The sequence below is a fragment of the Siphateles boraxobius genome, unplaced genomic scaffold, assembly GCF_051911475.1.
Source record: "Siphateles boraxobius isolate OS27281-9 unplaced genomic scaffold, OSU_SipBor_1 54, whole genome shotgun sequence".
NCBI lineage: Eukaryota > Metazoa > Chordata > Actinopteri > Cypriniformes > Leuciscidae > Siphateles > Siphateles boraxobius.
The window spans coordinates 4654468-4675076 of record NW_027509180.1 but is presented as its reverse complement, the minus strand read 5'-3'; the positions used below and the strand labels follow the sequence as shown (position 1 = coordinate 4675076).

Sequence of the window (20609 nt, the reverse complement as noted above, 5' to 3'; positions counted from 1 at the left end):
GCTGTAATTTTACTGGTCACCTTGCAATTTTATAGTTGTACCAGGTTCCTACTAGGACTGTACCGATATGCGATATGAAACCAAAGTCGCCATACTCAGATCCACGAACCTGTGTCGCGGTGTGAAAAGGCAGAATCGAGACAAACCCCTTCAAACTCCCAGAGTTATCCTTCCCGTCCAGATCCAATGCTACCACATCTTTAAATTACTATAAGAATTATTTGAAGTTAACATTATAAAATATGTAGACCTACACCACAAAATGTATTTTTTCTGGTGTTTAATTTTAAATACTTTAAATTTTAAATACTTTAAAATTGAGCAATTCCAGCGTTATGGACGTGACATTTGCAAAACTTGAAATAGAAATTCTCAGAAAATGCATTTAATACGAATATATTTAAAAACGACTGTTTATATATACATATACTCCTGTAATAAAGGAGTCCAGACATTAGAAAAATATCTGTCTACACATGCGTTTTCTATTTCATATGAGGGAAATAAACATGCGTGACACAAAAACGTGACTTTAACTTTTAGGTGGCAAAAATTTTTTTAGTAGCCTACTTCTGTGAATTACACTCTGCTCAAACCAAAAGTAATACTACCCACCGGATGAAGAAGGGTTGGCTCTCCACAGAACATACAATTTTAATTTTATTAAATTTTTCGCGTTGGCATTTATGAGGAAAAAACAATGTAGCATAGCTATTTCAAAGCGGCTTGCCGCCAGCTGGCCGCGGTCCATTAGACGGAGGCAACCGCCAGAGAAAATGAAGCAGTGAATTTCATTTTGTGTTAACTGTATCTTAATTTTAATTAATGTTTCATCAACCAATAGCCTGGATTTAATAAATAAGAAGTAGGCTAAATATATCACAAAATGGAGGCGCCAGCGCGTGAACTGGAGCTTGTCTCTTAAATGAACCGAAACTTAGCGTAAGATTATACTTGCCTCACAGTCACAGACTTGTCTACATGAGACAGACAGAAAACACTTGTTTATTAATAAACAATTAAAATATCTCCTTGCTATATTTGATTCATAATCAATTCTTTTGCCGGATCTTTGTGACCGCTTTTAGGTGCTTTATTGGCAGCGCCACAGTTACAACACGTCACCACCGCATCACCATTCAGCATTCCTACACTTATCAAATGCAATTCAATGTGGAAGTAATCCAAGTATTCAGAATACGTTACAAATTACATTTTGGGGCATGTATTCTGTAACGAAATACGTTTTGAAAGTATCCTTCCCAACACTGTTGACAGGTGATCTAATAAATCATACTTCGCCATCCGCCATTTTGTCCGACAAAGTGTAACGGAGTTAAAAATGCACTTTAATAATTCTTATTTTCAAATTAGCATTTGTGAATTTTATTTATCATTTAGTGATTTTATTGAATATCTGTGAATTTTATCTCATTGAGTTATTTTTATTTATCTTTATTTTTGCGATTGTTTCCTGTGGAAATGACCCTTCCTGCACACTATCCCTTCTGTTCCTCTTAAGCTTCCGTAGTGCTCCATCTCCCTCGGTCTCATTTTACACTGCTGAGGGAAGCAGAGGTGCAGTAAAAGGAAGACAGAAGGCAATTAATGTGCATTGTGTTCTACAGGAGCCAATAAATTGTGAAAAAGAAGTAATCTCGTGAGTCGTCCTTCATAAGCTGATCATGCCCGTTACACTGGTGCCGTGACCCGTCGGATCTACAGATCAGCTTGATGCTCATCGCCGTGGATGCTGTTGTCCTGTTCTGCAATCAAGATTACTGTGTGGTCAGGTTAAAACAACAAAGCAAAACGGACAATCAAAAAAACAAAACAAAACAAAACAAACAAAAAAAAACTGTGAGCTAGTGTGTAGTACTCCAAATCAGTTCATTAGTGACTTTTGTTAATGTTGTATACATAATTTTTGTTCTTCAGACTAATCTTCTATTACTCAATTGTTTATTTTTTTTTTATGAACACACACAACTCAAGTATATTTGATAAATTGAAAGCAGATGATATAATAACAATGGATTCGTTCGCTAGTCCTAGTTTGCCAAAAGGTAGGGGTGCTTGGCTACATAATATTACTGACAGTAGGGATGTGGGACATTCCAAGTGTAAGAATGTTGGTTATACAGATACAGGGCTAGGTCAGAGCCTGGGACGTACTCCTGTTAGTGGGTATTTTAGGGATGGTCCCCACACCTCCACACCTGGCAGTGATGTTGATGTCATTCACCATCTCACAGATATGGTAGGGCAGCTAGGTGCTCAAATAGGTGAATCCATTGTTGCAAAGCTGATGTCAGCTGGTGTTCTAAACATGACTGGTGACCATCAGACTACTTCTCCTGACCAGAACACACAATGTGATGTTGATAGACATGACCTACCACATGTGACGGTTCATCTTAAATCTGATAAAGGACTGTTATGGAATTTTCCATCTATTACCCTTCTTTCAGTGATTCCTAATTATGGTCTCATCTGTTTTCTCACTTGTAGTGAGAGGGGGGCTTGTGTGATAATTTACTGTGGTTGGTGGTCAGTGGAGGTAAGGAAAAGCAGATGGTCAAGGGGTCATCTTGAGTGCATTTGTACTTTATAGCCTAAAGGGTTAAGGGGGCATTTACCTCTCAGGGCCAGGGAGGAATAGAAAAGACAAAGTATACCTCTCTCCCTGAGGGGAGGGCAGGAATAAGGCCTTGGAGAACATGAGATATAAAAAAGACAGACACTGCTTCTCCTTATCTCTCCTCACTGACTCACAGATGTGTATTGGTGACGAGGATCTCTCTTGCAAGAGAAATAAATACTTTATAAACTATGAATTTGGACTCAGAGTGTCTCTTACTCAGTGATGATGTTTGTTTGAAGATAAAAAAGCCACAACAGTTTTGGTGTCAGAAGTGGGATCCTTGGACGTGATTCCGGGACTGACGGACGGACGGAGGCTGATCACCTAGGAACTGACAAAGTTCCAACCCTACCTCGAGAAAAACATTAAGAGACGAGGGACCGTTTCCGCCGTTAGGACCGGATCCGGCCACTGGAATCAAAAGAACTCAAGGTGGCACAGAACAACATCTCTGGGTAAGCGAATTAAATTCAGTTTAAAGGGGGGAAGAGTGAAATTGAACCATATTGGCTGAGGGCTGATCTGTGGTACGTAATCTGAGATTAATTGAGATCTATATATAGATCAAGAGGTTTCATACAGATACGAGAGGAAATTATCTGAGATTAATTGAGATCTGTAACAGATCAAGAGATTTCATACAGATAGGTAACCTGAAAATCAGTTGTTCCACCACGGAGCAAATTGTTTTTAGGTGCTGAGGCTAATTGGGGGGAACCAGAAAAGATTTTTTGGTGAACCATAATTAGGAGGGCACTAATAGTGCAACCCGACCGATTTGGGTTAAAAGAAAAAATCGGGTCTGTTGGGGACGCCTAACAGATCAAGAAAACGCGCGTTGAAGAGAAATCCACAGAGAACAGAAAAGCGGCCAATATGGGGAAATCTCAGAGCAAGATTATGAAATATGATACACCGGTGTATTACCAAATGAGAAAACATTATGGTCAGAAATGTATGTTAGATATTGAGAAATTAATCAAGCATCATGATTTTCCCGAAGGGGGAACATTGAGCCGCACGAGGCTGAAAGTGGTGAGAGACTCAGTGGAAAAGCGTAGTGAGAAACAATTATCTTGTTGCTGCAAGTGCAAAAAATGTGAAGACACAGTCGATTGCTGGCTTGAGGAAGCAGATAAAAGAGAAAGAAGGCAACTGCAAAAAGAATTAGCAGGAAGGAAAAATGAAAAGTGTGAAAGTCTGCCTGTATGTGTGTCTGCACCACCAGAACCGACTAACCCACAGTATGTTTGTGTTTCCCCACATGAAATTGCGGTGAGACCGGCACCGCCGGAGTACAAAGCACACTTCCCAGGAGCCGGATTGACTGCACTGAAGTTCGACCCCGACCTTGACTGTTCTCCATCGAGACCGACCCAGCCGCGAGCACAAGCCGAACCGCAACCCGAGGCACAAGCAGCAGCGAGAGAGGCACAAGCACAAGCAGAGCGTGAAGCAGCGCGTGAAGCGCAAGAAGAGCAAAATGACCGGGCAGCAAGAGCTGAAGCGCTGGCCGCGCGGGAGGAACAAGAGGCGAGAGAGGCCGCACGAGCAGAAGCGCAAAAACAGCAAACAGCGCAGATGGCGTTGGCATTCCAGCAACTAGCGATGCAAACAGCGCAGGCAATGCAACAAGTGCAAGCAGAGGGACAAGCGTCCAGTCACGTGACCCAGGGCGAGAAGGAAGAAATCACAGAAAACACGGACGAGCAACGCGGAGCCAAGCCGAAGAAAATCTTCACAAGATCACAGATCCGAGATGAAACAGCTAACATCACGGCTCCCATGATTGAGGTGGCGGGGCCGGATGGACCGGTGATGGTCTATAGACCGTGGACGGTGACAGACATGAAAGAAGCAATGGCCCATTTGCCAAACCCGGACGATGCAGGAGACAGATTTTCAAACGAACTAGTCACTTTCTGTCAAGAGTTCAGCCCAACCACACAAGAACTGAAGAGACTGCTAGCCGTGAAACTGGGAGCCACGAGCTGGCACAAAGTGAGCAGCCACATGCCGAAAGAAGACCGACGAAGAGCCCACGGGGAGTGGATGAATGATGCCAACGAACCGTATCGAACAACAGTGAGCAAACTCGCCGAAGAAATAAAGAAGGCTTTCCCACCACGAGTGGACACAGAAAAAATCAACAGTTGTTGCCAGGTGAGAGAAGAGCCTGTTCGTGACTATTATGCAAGACTTTTTGAAACATTTCAGAAACACAGCGGCATGTCTGAGCCGGAGGAGAGAGGAGAGCAGCCAGGCACATGGGAGTGTCATTTGCAGAGCCGTTTACTGAATGGACTGAGACCTGAAATCGCACAAGCGGTGAGAGCAAGTTACATCGAGTGGCAGAACGGGCGGCTAACAACCACCCTAGCGCACGCTGTGCACGCCGAGGAACAGCTGCTGACAAAGAAGGACAAAGCCGCGAAAGTAAAGGTGGACAGAGAGCTGCAGCTGGCTGCTGTACAGATCAAAGCTAGCATGAGCGCACCACCAGCGCGGCAGAACTGGGCCAACAAGAAGAAGAAAGTGTATCAGGGAAAGTGGAAATGTGGACTGTGCGAAAGCAACGAACATGACTTTATCAGATGCACGAAGTGCAGAGTGTGCAAGGGCGATGGACACTGGGCAAAGGATTGTCCGGAGGCGCGGAAGGCGGATTGACTACAGAAGAACGGAGAACAGGAGAGGGGAGGGCGAGCGACAGGCATTCAACCGACTGCGAGAAAGGGAAGTGAAAATTTTTTAACACACACACACAACACGCACACATACACTGATGTACATAATGCTTCTTGCAACGAAGAAAATGCTAGCAAACCTTTATGTATGAGTGATGAAAATTTGAATAACGTTGTTTCTGCTGAATGTCTGAGAATGTATAAAGGTTCAGGATTTTTAAGACTACCGAGATATCCACTGTTAGTTGACGGTACAATGATAGAGTTTCTCGTGGACTCGGGTGCAGCCCGGTCCACAATAAGGCCATTTGACTTGCCATGCAAACCAAGATTGACGAATGTGGTGTTTGAAAGCACGTCAGCGTCAGGGCATGAAATTTCAGAAAATTTCACTGTGCCGTTACAATGCGAGACGGAGGGGGGCAAAGCATTGAAACATGCGTTTTTGTGCTCTGCAACCTGTCCGGCTCCATTGTTGGCAAGAGATTTAATGTGTGAATTAAATTTGAAACTGACTGCGGGCCCGATGGGTATTGTTATTGAGGAAGAACAGCAAATGTGTTGTGCTAAATTTGAGCCACAATGGGCATACGAGTGGCAGGTAAAAGATTCTGATTGGGCAAAAATGATTTTGAACATGGCAAAAGATCGAACAGTATCAGATAACACAGAAAATATGATGCCTGACAAATTGCATTGCACGTCACATGTTGTCTTTGAGCGTGAACCTCAGTTTGAGGAAGAGTGGTTTAACGAGACAGAAGATGAGAAAATGAAGTTTGATAAAATGTTCTGGAATGAGAATGTGTGTGCGCTTTCAGCTTGCCTGTCAGAAAAACAAATGAAGTTGTATTTGATAACAGGAATGTCGGCGCCTCACTTATCAGTAACCAAGGGCAAAGCGCAGCAGTGGGCAGATTTGGGTCCTTTTGTGAGACAGTGCATGACAGCCACAGATTGGGCTGAAAAGGGAGACGGGGTGCAGAAGAGTGACAGTATAGGGGCATTCATGCTGCCATGTGATTTTGAGGTTGAGGTACACAGAGCTGTGACTGCTATTGTTCAGAGTGTAATGGAGAAGCATGATAACGGAGCTATTTCTGCCACAGATATTCATCCTATCCTGGCAGAAATACCTTCAGCATTGTGGGCGAAACACAAGTATGATGTTGGATTGATTAAAAATTGTGAACCAGTGGTAATCACCCCAAAGTCTGATTACAGGCCGTGTCAACCGCAATATCCCCTGAAAAAGGAGGCATTGAGAGGGATCCGGCCAGTTTTTGAATCTCTCCTGAAAGAGAAAGTCATCATCCCGTGTCATGATTCTCCAGTACGAACACCCATTTTCCCAGTAAAAAAGGCAACAGCTAATCAGAATGACGTGGTTCAGTGGCGGTTTGTGCAGGATTTAATTTCAGTTAATGAAGCTGTTATCACGAGAGCGGCACGGGTACCGAACCCGTACACGATCTTGTCACAGATTCCGCAAGATGCAACATACTTCACTGTGGTTGATTTGGCCAACGAGTTTTTTAGCGTCCCAGTGGCAAAAGAAAGTCAGTTCTGGTTTGCGTTTGATTTTGATAACAAACCGTATACTTTCACCCGTTTGTGCCAAGGTTTTTCTGAGTCCCCAACTATTTATAATGAGGCGCTCAAACGAAGCCTCGAACCATTAATTTTGTCAAACGGAACGGCGCTGTTGCAATATGTGGACGATCTGTTGATTTGTGCACGAGATGAGGCTGTATGTGTGGCTGACAGTGTGTCTCTCCTGAAGCATTTGGAAAGGGAGGGGCACAAGGTCAGTCTGGCTAAGCTGCAGTTTGTGAAGCAGAAAATAACTTTTTTGGGTCACATGATCACACCAAACAGTAAAGCTCTCTCTGAAAAACGAGTTAAAGCGATCAAAGATGTACCAAGACCAGTAACAAAGAAACAATTGTTGTCATTTTTGGGAATGTGTGCATATTGTCGAACGTTTATTCCAAATTATGCACTGTTGGAAAAGCCCTTGAGAGCCCTGACAGCAGGGAAAGGGCTGAGGTCATGTGACAAGATTGATTGGCCAGCAGAAGCACAGGAAGCTTTTGAAACTTTGAAAATGCAACTGGCTCAGGCTCCAGCGTTGGGCCTCCCAGCAGTTGACAAGCCATTTATACAGATGGTAGATGAAAAATACGGCTTTATGAGTTCAGTGCTCTTGCAAACCCATGGTGACAGACTAAGACCAGTAGCATATTTTTCAACGAAACTTGATGCAGTTGCAGCAGGTCTGCCACTCTGCCTGAGAGCTGTGGCGGCTGCTGAGCTGGCTGTGCTGGCTTCAAGAGAATTTGTGGGGTATTCTGATTTGACTTTGATGGTCCCACACGCAGTTACCATGATTTTGCAAGAACAGAAAACATCACACTTATCTTCAGCCAGATGGTTGAGATACCACACAATTTTGCTCGATATGCGGAACATAACTGTGAAGAGATGTACAACTTTGAATCCTGCCACACTTCTGCCAACAGAAGATGATGGGGAGGAACATCACTGTTGTCTTTCTGTTTTGGAGCAGGTGTGTACTCCACGTCCAGACCTGTTGGACACGCCTTTGGAGAATTGTGATAATGTCCTCTTTGTGGATGGATCAGCATCCAAAGATCCACAAACAGGCCTGAATAAGGTTGGTTTTGCGGTGACTACTGAATTTGAAGTTGTAAAATCTGGCAAATTGCTGTCAACTTATTCAGCTCAGGCAGCTGAATTGGTTGCACTGACAGAAGCGTGTAAATTAATGGCAGACAAATGTGTGACGATTTACACAGACTCGCGTTATGCTTTCGGGATTACACATGATTTCGGAGCAATTTGGAAGCACAGGAATTTTTTGAAGTCGGATGGACATCCGATATTGAACGCTTCACTGGTCTCTAAGCTTTTGGAGGCCATTCTTTTGCCAGACAAGGTTGCAGTCTGTAAATGCGCAGCGCACTCTAACGATAAAAGCTTTATTTCCACAGGAAACGCAAGAGCTCTCAGGGCCAGGGAGGAATAGAAAAGACAAAGTATACCTCTCTCCCTGAGGGGAGGGCAGGAATAAGGCCTTGGAGAACATGAGATATAAAAAAGACAGACACTGCTTCTCCTTATCTCTCCTCACTGACTCACAGATGTGTATTGGTGACGAGGATCTCTCTTCCAAGAGAAATAAATACTTTATAAACTATCAATTTGGACTCAGAGTGTCTCTTACTCAGTGATGATGTTTGTTTGAAGATAAAAAAGCCACAACAGGACTTCAGTCCTTCAGAGGTGACGACACTGACAAAAACTCAGTCCAGGACTGGATTGACATGACTAAAATTCATCTCAGAAAACAAGAGATTCCTGTGCATGACCAGGCAGAAGAAATTATAAGCCATTTAATGGGCAAGGCCAGAGATGTTGTGAAGATTGCCCTGCGTAGTGATCCTGGACTTGATGTTAAACGTAAACCTGAACTGATATACAATGTGCTTCTCCACTATTTCAGTGAGGCTCCCTCGTGTCTCCCACTCGCAGACTTTTATGCTACTCTACCTAAACACAAAGAAAACCCAGTCGACTACTGGATTAGACTGAACAAGGCAGCAGACCTAGCTCTTGAAGGGTTACAGAGACAAGGGAAGCAGACAGAGAATATGAATGATGAAGTGGTCCTCATGTTTGTCAAACACTGCCCTGACCCAGAGCTGTCTTGCACCTTTAAGTGTAAGCCAATTCATGAGTGGACCTCACGTGATGTTCAGCAGAGGATTGATGATTATCAGAGAGAGCTGAGGGCTAATTGCAGATCAACTGGCACTGCTCATCTGAAAAGCCACATCACCTCTGAGCGGGCCTCTCTACCACCTTCAAGTCTGACGTTGTCAGAGCAACGCAATGCTTCGAGCCTGTCACTTTCCTCTCTTTATCCTCAGCGCCATGGGTGTCATCCCCCTCCTTGTTCTTCTCCAGCACCTGTCCCTTTTTAAGGTGAGTCCCAATGTACTCCAAGCCATGCCTCTGTCCCAATTGTTGCTCAAAACCTCCAACAGTCAGAGGATAGACTTCTCACTCGAATGGTCGACATGTTTCAGGAGATGATGGACAGAATGCAGCAGCGCAATATTTCCCAGCCATTCCGAGGTGGGAGATTTCAGCGAATGGCGCGAGAGAGGCGTCCCAGAGAAGCTGCTTGTAGAGTTTGTAATGGGCCCAGTCATACCACAATTTCCCACTGCATGTCGGAGAGACTGTGTTTTGTCTGCCTTGCTCCAGGCCATACCAGACAGGATTGCCCCACTAACAAATCCTCTCATTCCCAGTCTAAGGGAAACTAGAGGACCTGTATCCAGAGGGGGTTAGTACAGGTCATTCTTTAGACTCCCACGCCGATGACATGGTTGATGCTGAGACAGTTTACACATCTGTGAAAGACGCATGTAATGACTCTGAAGTTGTTGTTTATCAGAACATTCACAGAGTTGGCAACAGTGACAGTCTTTTCTACACATCTGTGATAAGGGGTGATTCAGTGAAAATGGGCGGAATGTTGGACAGTGGTTCAATGGCTTGCAGCATTAGTGAGGCAGCTGAGACAAAACTGAGAGATGCCGGAGTGATAACAGACCAAAAGCTGATGGATGTGAATGTTGTACTTGTTGGATGTGGTGGACTTTGTGTTAAGCCAAAGTGTGCTTTTGAAGTGTTAATGGAAGTGTATGGCTGTAAAGTGTTAGTCCCCACGCTTGTTGTTCCAGGACAACATGATGAGTTGATAATAGGAACCAATGTTATAAAGCACATCCTGCATCAGTCTAAGTTATGTGAGTCCTATTGGGAGACAGTGCCCGGCCCCTGCCCTGCCAGAGACCCAGAAGTTGAACATTTCCCGTCTATGCTGTCTGGCCTGAACCCCTGGAGAGGTGAGGATGTTCCTGTCAAAATCGGGACAGTCAGGTGTAACTCAGCTACATGCCTCGATCCTGGCCGTGAGTATCTCATCTGGGGTAAACTACCCAAAAACACAGCTGTTTCCCCAGGCAGTACCATCGTTACAGAGCCCACGTCATCACGCTCAGCACCAAGAGGTGTTTTGGTTGCGAAGATTGTGACTTCCCTGTGGGGAGACAGGTGGGTCCCACTAAAGCTCATCAACTCATCTGACAGGCCGGTGCTGTTGAGACGCAATGCTAAGCTGGCAGATGTCTATTCCTGTGTGTCTATTGAGGACATGGACGTTACTGAGCGTTCAGAGGCTCCACTGGTCAGCTGCACCCAGTCAGCTGCATCATGTACTGCTGATGGAAATGCCGCCAAGGACAATCTCAGGTCGGTTGGGCTCAGTGCTGTCGACATTGAATCATGTGAAGTTTCAGAGGACTGTAAGAGGAGGATGTCGGACCTTGTTTTACAGTATGAAGACGTCTTTTCACGCCACCACCTGGACTGTGGGGAGGCGAAGGCCTTTGTACACCGCATACACTCTTGACACTGAGACACAGGCAGACAATTTGTCAGACACTTTACACACTACTGTTCAGACCTCACTCATACACTCTGGTGACTCCAGTGCACTCACACAGGTTAGGTCAAGATTTGGTCGCTTAGTCAAACCTGTAAACAGACTCATACAAACTATGTCCAGGCAGGATGTTGTTCAGGAAAAGTTTAATGTTAAGACTGTTTGCAAGTCCATGTTCCAGGCTTTTACTGACTAAGGCATTACCATATAGCTTATGTTTTGGTCTGTAGTTTCTTCGTATTGATGTTTGGTATCCTTTTAAAAAACTGCAAACGTTTTTTTTTACTATCATGGGCCTACATTGCACTGCGTTAGGGTCTTGTGGGGTGTACAAGGCACCCCTGTGTTGCCAGTTGCTGGATTGTGGGTTTAGCGCTGCACTCATGCCACTTCATCCTTATGGGATAGATTAGGTGTTGGTTTTCTTGATGCTGACCCTCTGTAATTTGTCATTTTGTAGTGTTTTCTTCAGTGTTTGTGTACTAGGTGCCCAAGTTCGGTAAAATTCAGTGGGGGTGGGTGTAACGGAGTTAAAAATGCACTTTAATAATTCTTATTTTCAAATTAGCATTTGTGAATTTTATTTATCATTTAGTGATTTTATTGAATATCTGTGAATTTTATCTCATCGAGTTATTTTTATTTATCTTTATTTTTACGATTGTTTCCTGTGGAAATGACCCTTCCTGCACACTATGCCTTCTGTTCCTCTTAAGCTACCGTAGTGCTCCGTCTCCCTCAGTCACGTTTTACACTGCTGAGGGAAGCAGAGGTGCAGTAAAAGGAAGACAGAAGGCAATTAATGTGCATTGTGTTCTACAGGAACCAATAAATTGTGAAAAAGAAGTCATCTCGTGAGTCGTCCTTCATAAGCTGATCATGCCCGTTACAAAAGCAGTCAGGATAGTTAGTAGATTAACATGGGAGGATTTGAACTTGAAAAACGGAGTGTACTGACGACCTTTCTGCTGTTAAAACAACATTCCTTCTTATGTTCTGGTACGTGCCACATGCATTAACATAGAGAGCGACCTATTGAAAGGTGACGCCCGGAGTTCCGTCTCCTGCTCCACAACTCAAAGTAATCAAGGGAAAAAATCAATGTTTATTTTTCCATGTAGGGGTAAGATTTAATTCGCTTGTAACAGAAAACATGGTTTGAATTGAGAGGGTTTAATCGGCCACAAAACAACAAACAAAACGGGTCTCCTGACTTAATTTTAGATTAAGAAATAAACAAAAGATACAATTCTTACCTCCCTGCTAACCAATAAACAGGAGAAAAGGTGAAAAGTAAAACAAGGGCAGCTGGCCTCTCAAACAGTCTGAGTAAGGGTTACAGGATAACAATTACCGGCCTATACCGCTAACAGTAACGCTGCACACGAGCAGCTTAAACTACACCAAAAAGCACACGTCAGCCAAACGTATATAACACAAGAGTTTTAGGCAAAGCCCATTCACACACACGCTCTACAACCCGTGAAGCAGGAGGGGAAACTCGATGAACAAGGCTTCCACACAGCTTATATCCACGCGATGAGTGCATCACCCCCGCCCTCTAAAACAGCTGCACCTGTAACACTCAATTAGGGTGAAGCGACAAGGAGGGAGGGGGAGGGAGAGGGAGAGAGAGAGAGAGAGAGAGAGAGAGAGAGAGAGAGAGAGAAAACAAGAAAACATGCGCACACTTGTTCTACACAAAAACACTTTCGTTCTGACACGTAACATGTTCATTCATGTTTATTTGATGCTATAAATGAACTAGAAGGAAGAGATGATCGGTTTACAAGCAGCTTTAACTGAGGCTCTACAGCGATCTGTCGGACACATTAAAGAGCCACAAAACAGTATTTATTGTTACTGATCACACGTGTGCGGCTTCTCTCCAGTGTGGATCCTCTCATGTCTTTTCAGATTTGGTGACTGACAGAATCTCTTGTCACAGTGTGAACACTTGTAAGGATTTTCTCCAGTGTGGATCATCTCATGTGATCTCAGATGTCCTGACTGACTGAATCTCTTGTCACAGTGTGAACACTTGTAAGGTTTTTCTCCAGTGTGGATCCTCTCATGTTTTTTCAGAGACGATAACACACTGAATCTCTTGTCACAATGTGAACACTTGTAAGGTTTTTCTCCAGTGTGGATTCTCTCATGTGTCTTCAGATGACCTGACTGACTGAATCTCTTGTCACAGTGTGAACACTTGTAAGGTTTTTCTCCAGTGTGAATTCTCTGGTGCTGTTTTAAATCGCTCCCTGTAGCAAAAGTCTTCTCACACTCAAAGCACATGTACTCTCTCACACTAGTATGAATTATCTGATGTATTTGTAAACGGTAAGGCCATGAAAAACTCTTTCCACACACAGAACATGAGTGTGGCTTCACCTTTGTATGAACTCTCAGGTGTATCTTCAGGTTTGATGCAAAGAGAAATGTTTTGCCGCACTGATCACATGTGAATGTCTTCTCTCTGGTGTGGATCATCTTGTGAACATTAAGGGATGATGATTGACTGAAACTCTTCCCACATTGATTGCATACATGTGGCTTCTCTCCTGTGTGAACTCTCATGTGACTATCAAGGTGTGCTGATTGACTGAAACTCTTCCCACACTGATTGCATTTGAACGGCTTCTCTCCAGTATGAACTCTCATGTGAACATCAAGATTATATGTGTTTGTGAAACTCTTTTCACACTGAGTGCAGGTTGTAGATTTCTTGGCTTCTCTTTTATTGGAAAATGTATTTTTAGTCTTTGAGCGACTCAAAGGTTTTTCTCCAGGTTGGACATGATGTTCCTCCTTCACTTCACTCAGTTCTTCTCTCTCCTCCTTCACTTCACTCAGTTCTTCTCTCTCCTCCTTCACTTCACTCAGTTCTTCTCTCTCCTCCTTCACTTCACTCAGTTCTTCTCTCTCCTCCTTCACTTCTCTCAGTTCTTCTCTCTCCTCCTTCACTTCACTCAGTTCTTCTCTCTCCTCCTTCACTTCTCTCAGTTCTTCTCTCTCCTCCTTCACTTCACTCAGTTCTTCTCTCTCCTCCTTCACTTCACTCAGTTCTTCTCTCTCCTCCTTCACTTCTCTCAGTTCTTCTCTCTCCTCCTTCACTTCTCTCAGTTCTTCTCTCTCCTCCTTCACTTCTCTCAGTTCTTCTCTCTCCTCCTTCACTTCTCTCAGTTCTTCTCTCTCCTCCTTCACTTCACTCAGTTCTTCACTCTCCTCGCTCTCTTCCATCGGGTCTGAAATGAAAGAAAAAATAATTTTCAAATTTTCTAAATAATCAAAATATTTAAAAGAGAGAAATATGGAGTGAATGGAGATAAAAATTATCCCAGATGTAACAGACAACTGCTATAAAATATTACAAATAATTAATTTATAAAAATACTTATTAATTAAAGTCCCTATTAAATATATTTGATCAATGACACAATTATCTAACATGATTTGAACATTAAAATACACAATACCGCCATATTTTGACACCAACTTTTAGATTAATATTTAATTATGTTAACAACTACTGAAACGTTTTAATTATTAAGGGCCGTTCACACTAAACTTTTCCTTCCGTTGACTTCACACGCATGAAACACAAGATCAAGTGACTTTCACTGCGAGAAATACATTTTTTGCAGTAAAGCAGAGTAGATTGTACATTTGGATTATTATTTGTTATACATGTTTGTAAAAATATGCACAAAATTCAAGTAAAAATTCAGGCAACACGGTTACAAATTGTAAACCATATATAAAATAAATATAAAATAAAACAGTTTGGCCTGATATTGAAAATCAATATGAAACCTCCCTTTACCATTTGTTAAAAAAAAAAGACACTTTTGCAGCCATTTCACAGTTGAACTGTTAAGTGATGAAGTGCTTGAATGTTTCTAACATGAATGTTCTTCAGCATCATGACTGAATGAAGAATAAACACCAACCTCTTTGTTCTTCAGGATCTTCAGTGTGTTTCATTCTGCAGGTTCTGGATCACTCGTGTTCTCACTGTCCTCTTTAATAAACTCAGTCTTTACAGATTTCAGCTCTTCCTGATGCTTTCATGCTCGTCTTCACTTGTAGCTGATGGGAATTTACAGCATTTATTGGAGAATTGATGTGGGAGGAGCTGCACTGATGATGAATTACAGTGGGAGGAGCTTCACTGATGATGAATTGTAGTCTGAGGAGTTAATCTGCCCAAATCAAAAATACATAAATTACTGAGTTTGTTTTTATGCTCATGGACAACAGAATATAATAATGTAAATTCTTCCAAATTTAAATAATGGTAAGAAAAACAGTTGAAAGTAGAGATTTGATGGTGATAATATTCTCCCACCGGTTAATCGACTAGTAACAACACCGGTAATATCGGTATCATCTGGAGTTTCATTGACATGCGATCTGACCAACCAAAATCCACAATTTTTGTCTGACAAAAGCAGACAGGAAAGTTAGTAGATTAACGTCGGTGGATTTGAACTTGGCTTTAACTGAGGCAATCTGTCACGACACATTAAAGAGTCACAAAACGGTAGGCCTATTTATGGTTTAATTTTCTTTGCAGACCAAATTTGAAAGTAGAGACTTTGTTTCATATTAAATATTTCCTGCTCGGTCTTGTCTGTCAGCGCGTGAGACGGGCGCCGTCATGTTGTCCTGTCAGTAGGATTTACAGCACGTGAATTCATCAGTTTCTCCCAAAACACATGTTAGAAAGTGGCCGGTGAACTGTAAGAAAAATAGAGTAAACTTTATAGTTACTTCCACTATGTTTGTCTGATATGAATAACACACGTTGGCAAAATATATTTGAATAGATTGTTATTGCTGCTTCCACAGACATCAGTGTGTATTTTACAAACTCCACATGTATTGTTTTACTCATGCTTATGTGTATTTAAATGTATGAAACCTAAAATAAACATTATGAGGTTGAAAACGCTACATAGTTGTCATACATGACAGCGCTGATCGCAGTAGCGTTTTTTTTGGCACGGGCGAACCGGGCAGTCGCCCGTGGGTGGCATTTTTTCATCTCTCATGGGGGGCGGCATGAGCAGTTAAAAAAAAAATCCTCTGCGCAGCGTATTGTTTTTTTTCTCTCTATTTTCTATCATTTCAATTCAATTATTGGCAATGGTGTCCCTGCTTGCTGAGAAGGCGCCGTGCACAGAAGCTATTAATTTACACGAATTTTACTATTAATAATAAAAGATAAGCTAATGTCAAGTCAAGTCTATTCATTTATATAGCGCTTTTAACAATGTAGATTGTTTCAAAGCAGCTTTACAGAGATAAACATATGTGCATTGTAAATGTCAGTAATTTATCTTTTTTTACTCATTCTTTTTATAAAAAGGCTGAAATATGTGAGGTTTATCTTTTTATAAAAACGTTTTTGTCAAAACAATTTTAGGGCAAACAATTCTGAACGGCACTGTATATAAGACCGAGTGCATTTAAACGGCATAAAAATCGGCAATTTTAGGGCAAACAATTCTGAACGGCACTGTATATAAGACCCAGTGCATTGAAACGGCATAAAAATCGGCATATATCAGGCTGACCGGCCAGTCCCCGCTCATGGCCGATCACGTGAAAAACGGCCAATTCCGGTCACCAGCCGATCATAATAGAGCGAATGGGAGACCATTCCCTCATCCGAAAATAGAGGTCCACATAATGAAGAACAGATGTTGCCAGTACCTTCTAACAGAACAAAGAAATCCTTCTGTTTATGCTGAGACTACCATACTAGAATTTCTTACAGCTACATATAGGAAGCAACAAATACCATCAGTCTGTTGACACCAATGAAATAAGTGTAAATTTACAGGAGATCTGAAGACATCAGCATAATAAATGAGGAGAAAACAGGAACTATTGTCATGAAATAAAGAGTGTTTTCAGCAGATCTGTTAATATTGATGATCCTCAGACTATCAACACTCATTCAACAAGACATTCAGGATCATCAGCAGATCATCTCACTTTATTCTGAGTGTTTGCTGTTAGAAACACATTAGTATATATGATAAAAGTAGGGGTGTGACGGTTATTATATAACACCGTCATTAGAACTCTATAACCGCCAAACCAGTGTTATTAAAATATTTTGCACATACTAATATCAGTGTTGGGCCAAGTCGGTACTAAAAAAAATGTAACGGTTACGGTACCAGCTTTTCTAGGTACAGAGTACCGGGTTAATCCGGTTCAGGATGCGCTGTCGGAAAGGTGCACAGTTGCGTCCTTTTCATAAAAACAATGAGACATGGCAACCGGCGGCGCTGCTAATGCGGTGGCTCTGAATCCACTTGTTGACACGAAAGGAGGAAAGAGCCACATTAGGGCTGGGTAAAAAATAGATTTGATTTAAAAGTCGGGTTGGGAGGTCAAATCGATTCATATTTTCAAAAAAATCTATTTTTTAGATTTCAGTATAGCGTAGCCCACATACATTTTGCATTCGCCAAATCTTCCTTCAGGGTTTCCGTAGCATGGTCCCTGCGGCGCAGTTAGGGTACGACAGTCAACACGATGAAACTCTCACTAAGATGATTCAATGTTACTATTATTAAACTTGATCTTTAGATAAAGGTCTATGGTTTCGCATAAAACAACTTTATATTGCTGGACTTTACTGCTGTAACTAAATCATGTTACTTTCTACCGGGTGTCTGTTAGATCACAACACTAGAGTCAGAGAACTATAATTGTTCTTCACGCGCACAGTAACTGAAATGTAAAACTGTTAAAAGAAAAGGCTCAATAAACGATTGCATAGAGATAGATACTGTTCAAAGCACAAAGGAAATACATGTTGATGCATAGTGTAGTATACTTTTCAAAGCGGACTCGACGCGCTGTGAGTGTGACTGTGTGTTGCTTCAAGCGCATCATTCTGCGCTCGGGATGCGCATAAGCGCTTTGTGCCGCACTGTATTGCAGTCTTTCATATCATAATACTTTTGAGCAATGAAAGATTATTACTAGCCTTTCTTGTTCTGTTCTATCTATCATATGTTGCTGCCTCATTAAACAGCTGTGCTATACATTTAAAAACATGTCTCAATTTTATAGTAGCCTAGGCTATATAATAATTTATCTTTTTGATTTTTTTATCTTGTTTTTCATGAATGTATTTTACAACAATACAAAGAGCAATGTGTAACATTTTACCAGATTTAGTGCTCTTATTTGTTCCCCACTAAATGTTTTTTTCACTAAATGTTCAGATTTTATACAATTATTGTGCACTTGTGATTTTTCTAGACTAAATTTTACTGCTGAATTATCCACTAATCTAGTTTATAATAGCATTTTTGTCATAGATTATGATCATATATTTTTTGGATTTGTTGTTTTTCATTATAAGAGTGATCATCAGTTCAACACACAGAGTTATAGAAATTCTAATTGATTTTTTAAAAAAAACTACGCTGGTATCGGTATCAGCCGATACTCAGAATTTATTGATCGGATCGGTTTTGAAAAAGCGTTATCGTTGCATCCCTATTAAATACAATACATATATATATTTAAAATATATTTAAAGTTTGCAGTTATTTTGTTTTAAATGGAAGGGGGGGGGGGGGGGGGGGGGATCGTATCGAATATTGAGTTTAGAAAAAAAGAAAGAAAAAAAATATCGCCCAGCTCTAAGCCACATATGGAAATATTTTGGATTATGCTAATGTCACGTTGCCATAAGGGGCCGCTCACATGCAAATTCGCAATTTCAAATGTAGGCGCGCGGCAAGCGCGCTCATAATAAAAACTCGTTGCTTAGCTACCTACGACAGACGCTGTGTGAGAGCAAACGCTTGTGGAAAGAATTTGCACGCGCAAAAAACGCGATATGTGATGGCCTTTAAAGTGGTGTATCGGGGTAGTTTTACGAGTACATGAGCACAGTATCGGACCGGCACCAGAGTACTGATATCAGTTATCCAGATACCATAGGGTGCTTCCCTATTTATGTCATTAATATCAGTCCCAGACAGTTCTAGGCTTATAGTTGCCTGGATAACTCTTAGCAGGTTTAAAAAGCCCTTTTAAAATTAAATATGAATGCAGTTTTGGATTAAATAAAAGTACAGTCAAGTAAAATAAAACATGTTTTATCTCCTGTATAGTTTGGTAGCACTACAATAAGATGCCATTCATTAACATTACTTAATACATTATCTAACATCAACACATTGAGTGAACAATATATTTTTACAACATTAATTCATGTTTGTGAATGTTATTTAATACAAACACTTGATTGTTCATGTTTGTTCACTTCATTCATTGTGCATTAAATAATGTTAACGGATAAAACTTTTGATACTAAAAATTAACCCCAAGTAGAATAATTGCTACTGTATATTATACATTATAAACTATTGTTTATTAGGTACTTTTATCTAATCTTATTTTAAAGTGTTTTTAATACAGATGTAGTTTCCATATTTGTAACTGTGGTAAACACTTTAATATATGTAAATTTAATCTAAATTATGCTTTGGTATCGAAATTGGTACTGAGAACCGTGAATTTTTACTGGTATTGGTACAGAGTACTGAAATTTTGGTAGCGTGACAACATTACATTACATCTGCTTATGTAATCCATATGAAATGTGCATTTCTCTCTGGCGCGTTCACTACTTTGAAGATCGCGAGTCAGCATCGTCAACTTCAGCTTTGCAGCCGACATTGACAAAGAAAACACTTGTTTATTAACCCGCTGGGGTCGGCAAACGCGCCGGTGTGTTTTGGCAGATTTTTTTCACATTGCAGAAAAATGGAAAAATAAAATACTCCATTTTTGGTCATACAGAGTTAAGAAATATGAAAAAATAAACTGTTAAATGTCTACTTTATGTGCCCACCTACAATCGAAATTAAATATTGTGCTTTTGTAAAATAAAGAAAATAAACAGGGTGTGTGTTCTGCCTCTCCGTCTCCTTGAACTTGTTTTCTGGAGCACGCGTCTAAACCTAAATAAAACTCAGCGAATACTATTCACCCAGGCATGAGCTATATATCTTTATAATCATTTAAGTGTGTACTTTTAAATGATCTAATTCAAAACTAAAAATCAATATTCTCTGTTTATGTAATCTATATAAAAAGAGAGAGATGTCAGCCGTTCTAATTATCGTTCTCTCAGCTCATTCTCAATTCAATACACAATACCTATATAAAACACTATTATTTACACGATCACTACTGAAAGAACTGCTATTAACTGCATATTCACTATATAAAATCCACTGGAGGAAAAAGTTTGCGTGGCCGTCGTCAGATTTGGAAGTCGCTGAAAAGGCTCTTTCGCGGTCGTGGCTTCAGTCGACTTCAGTGAGGCGCGGTGGTTTATGGGATGAGTAGTTCCTTCACTCGGAAATGAAAATATGTACACATGATTTTCTCTTTGTTTTTTCACTCGAAATGATATGTTGAATGCTTTAGTTCAGCCGTAGCTGGTTATCCTCAGACATGCTCTAAAACTCGAAACGGATTCTTCCAAAACGACAATGGGAGAAATTAATGTGAAATTTACTTCCGGCACCAAAGCGCTCTCGGGCTGTGGGCGGGACTGTGATGCTCTATTTGACTCACGCCATAACCGTCATCACCAATTCTGAAACCAGCACACCCCTAGAATAAAAGCCTATACCAGTAAAATAACTTAAACCAGTCAAGACCAATGGTCTAAAAATACAATATTAATTGA

At 41.3% G+C, this 20609-nt stretch overlaps 2 protein-coding genes and 1 pseudogene across 5 annotated transcripts in view; 1 reads left to right on the top strand and 2 right to left on the bottom strand.

Annotated features, from left to right (window-relative positions):
- Positions 1–20609, bottom strand: part of LOC143714443 (uncharacterized) — a 207832-nt pseudogene that overhangs the window by 99380 nt on the left and 87843 nt on the right. The window lies entirely within an intron of this gene.
- The window catches only part of LOC143714420 (uncharacterized), a 596609-nt gene that overhangs the window by 520556 nt on the left and 55444 nt on the right, over positions 1–20609 (top strand). The window lies entirely within an intron of this gene.
- Positions 11975–20609, bottom strand: part of LOC143714441 (uncharacterized) — a 96447-nt gene continuing 87812 nt past the window's right edge. Inside the window, exons 1-2 of one of the 3 annotated variants that reach the window (XM_077205645.1) lie at positions 14821–15361; positions 11975–14085 (exon numbers count right to left, since the gene is read on the bottom strand). In XM_077205645.1, coding sequence (XP_077061760.1) covers positions 12731–14085; positions 14821–14854 — 1389 coding nt within the window. In that variant the 5' untranslated portion in view covers positions 14855–15361 and the 3' untranslated portion in view covers positions 11975–12730. Of the gene's footprint in view, positions 14116–14820; positions 15362–20609 lie in introns of those variants that run through there. The other 2 variants (XM_077205644.1, XM_077205646.1) reach the window with 2 other exon arrangements.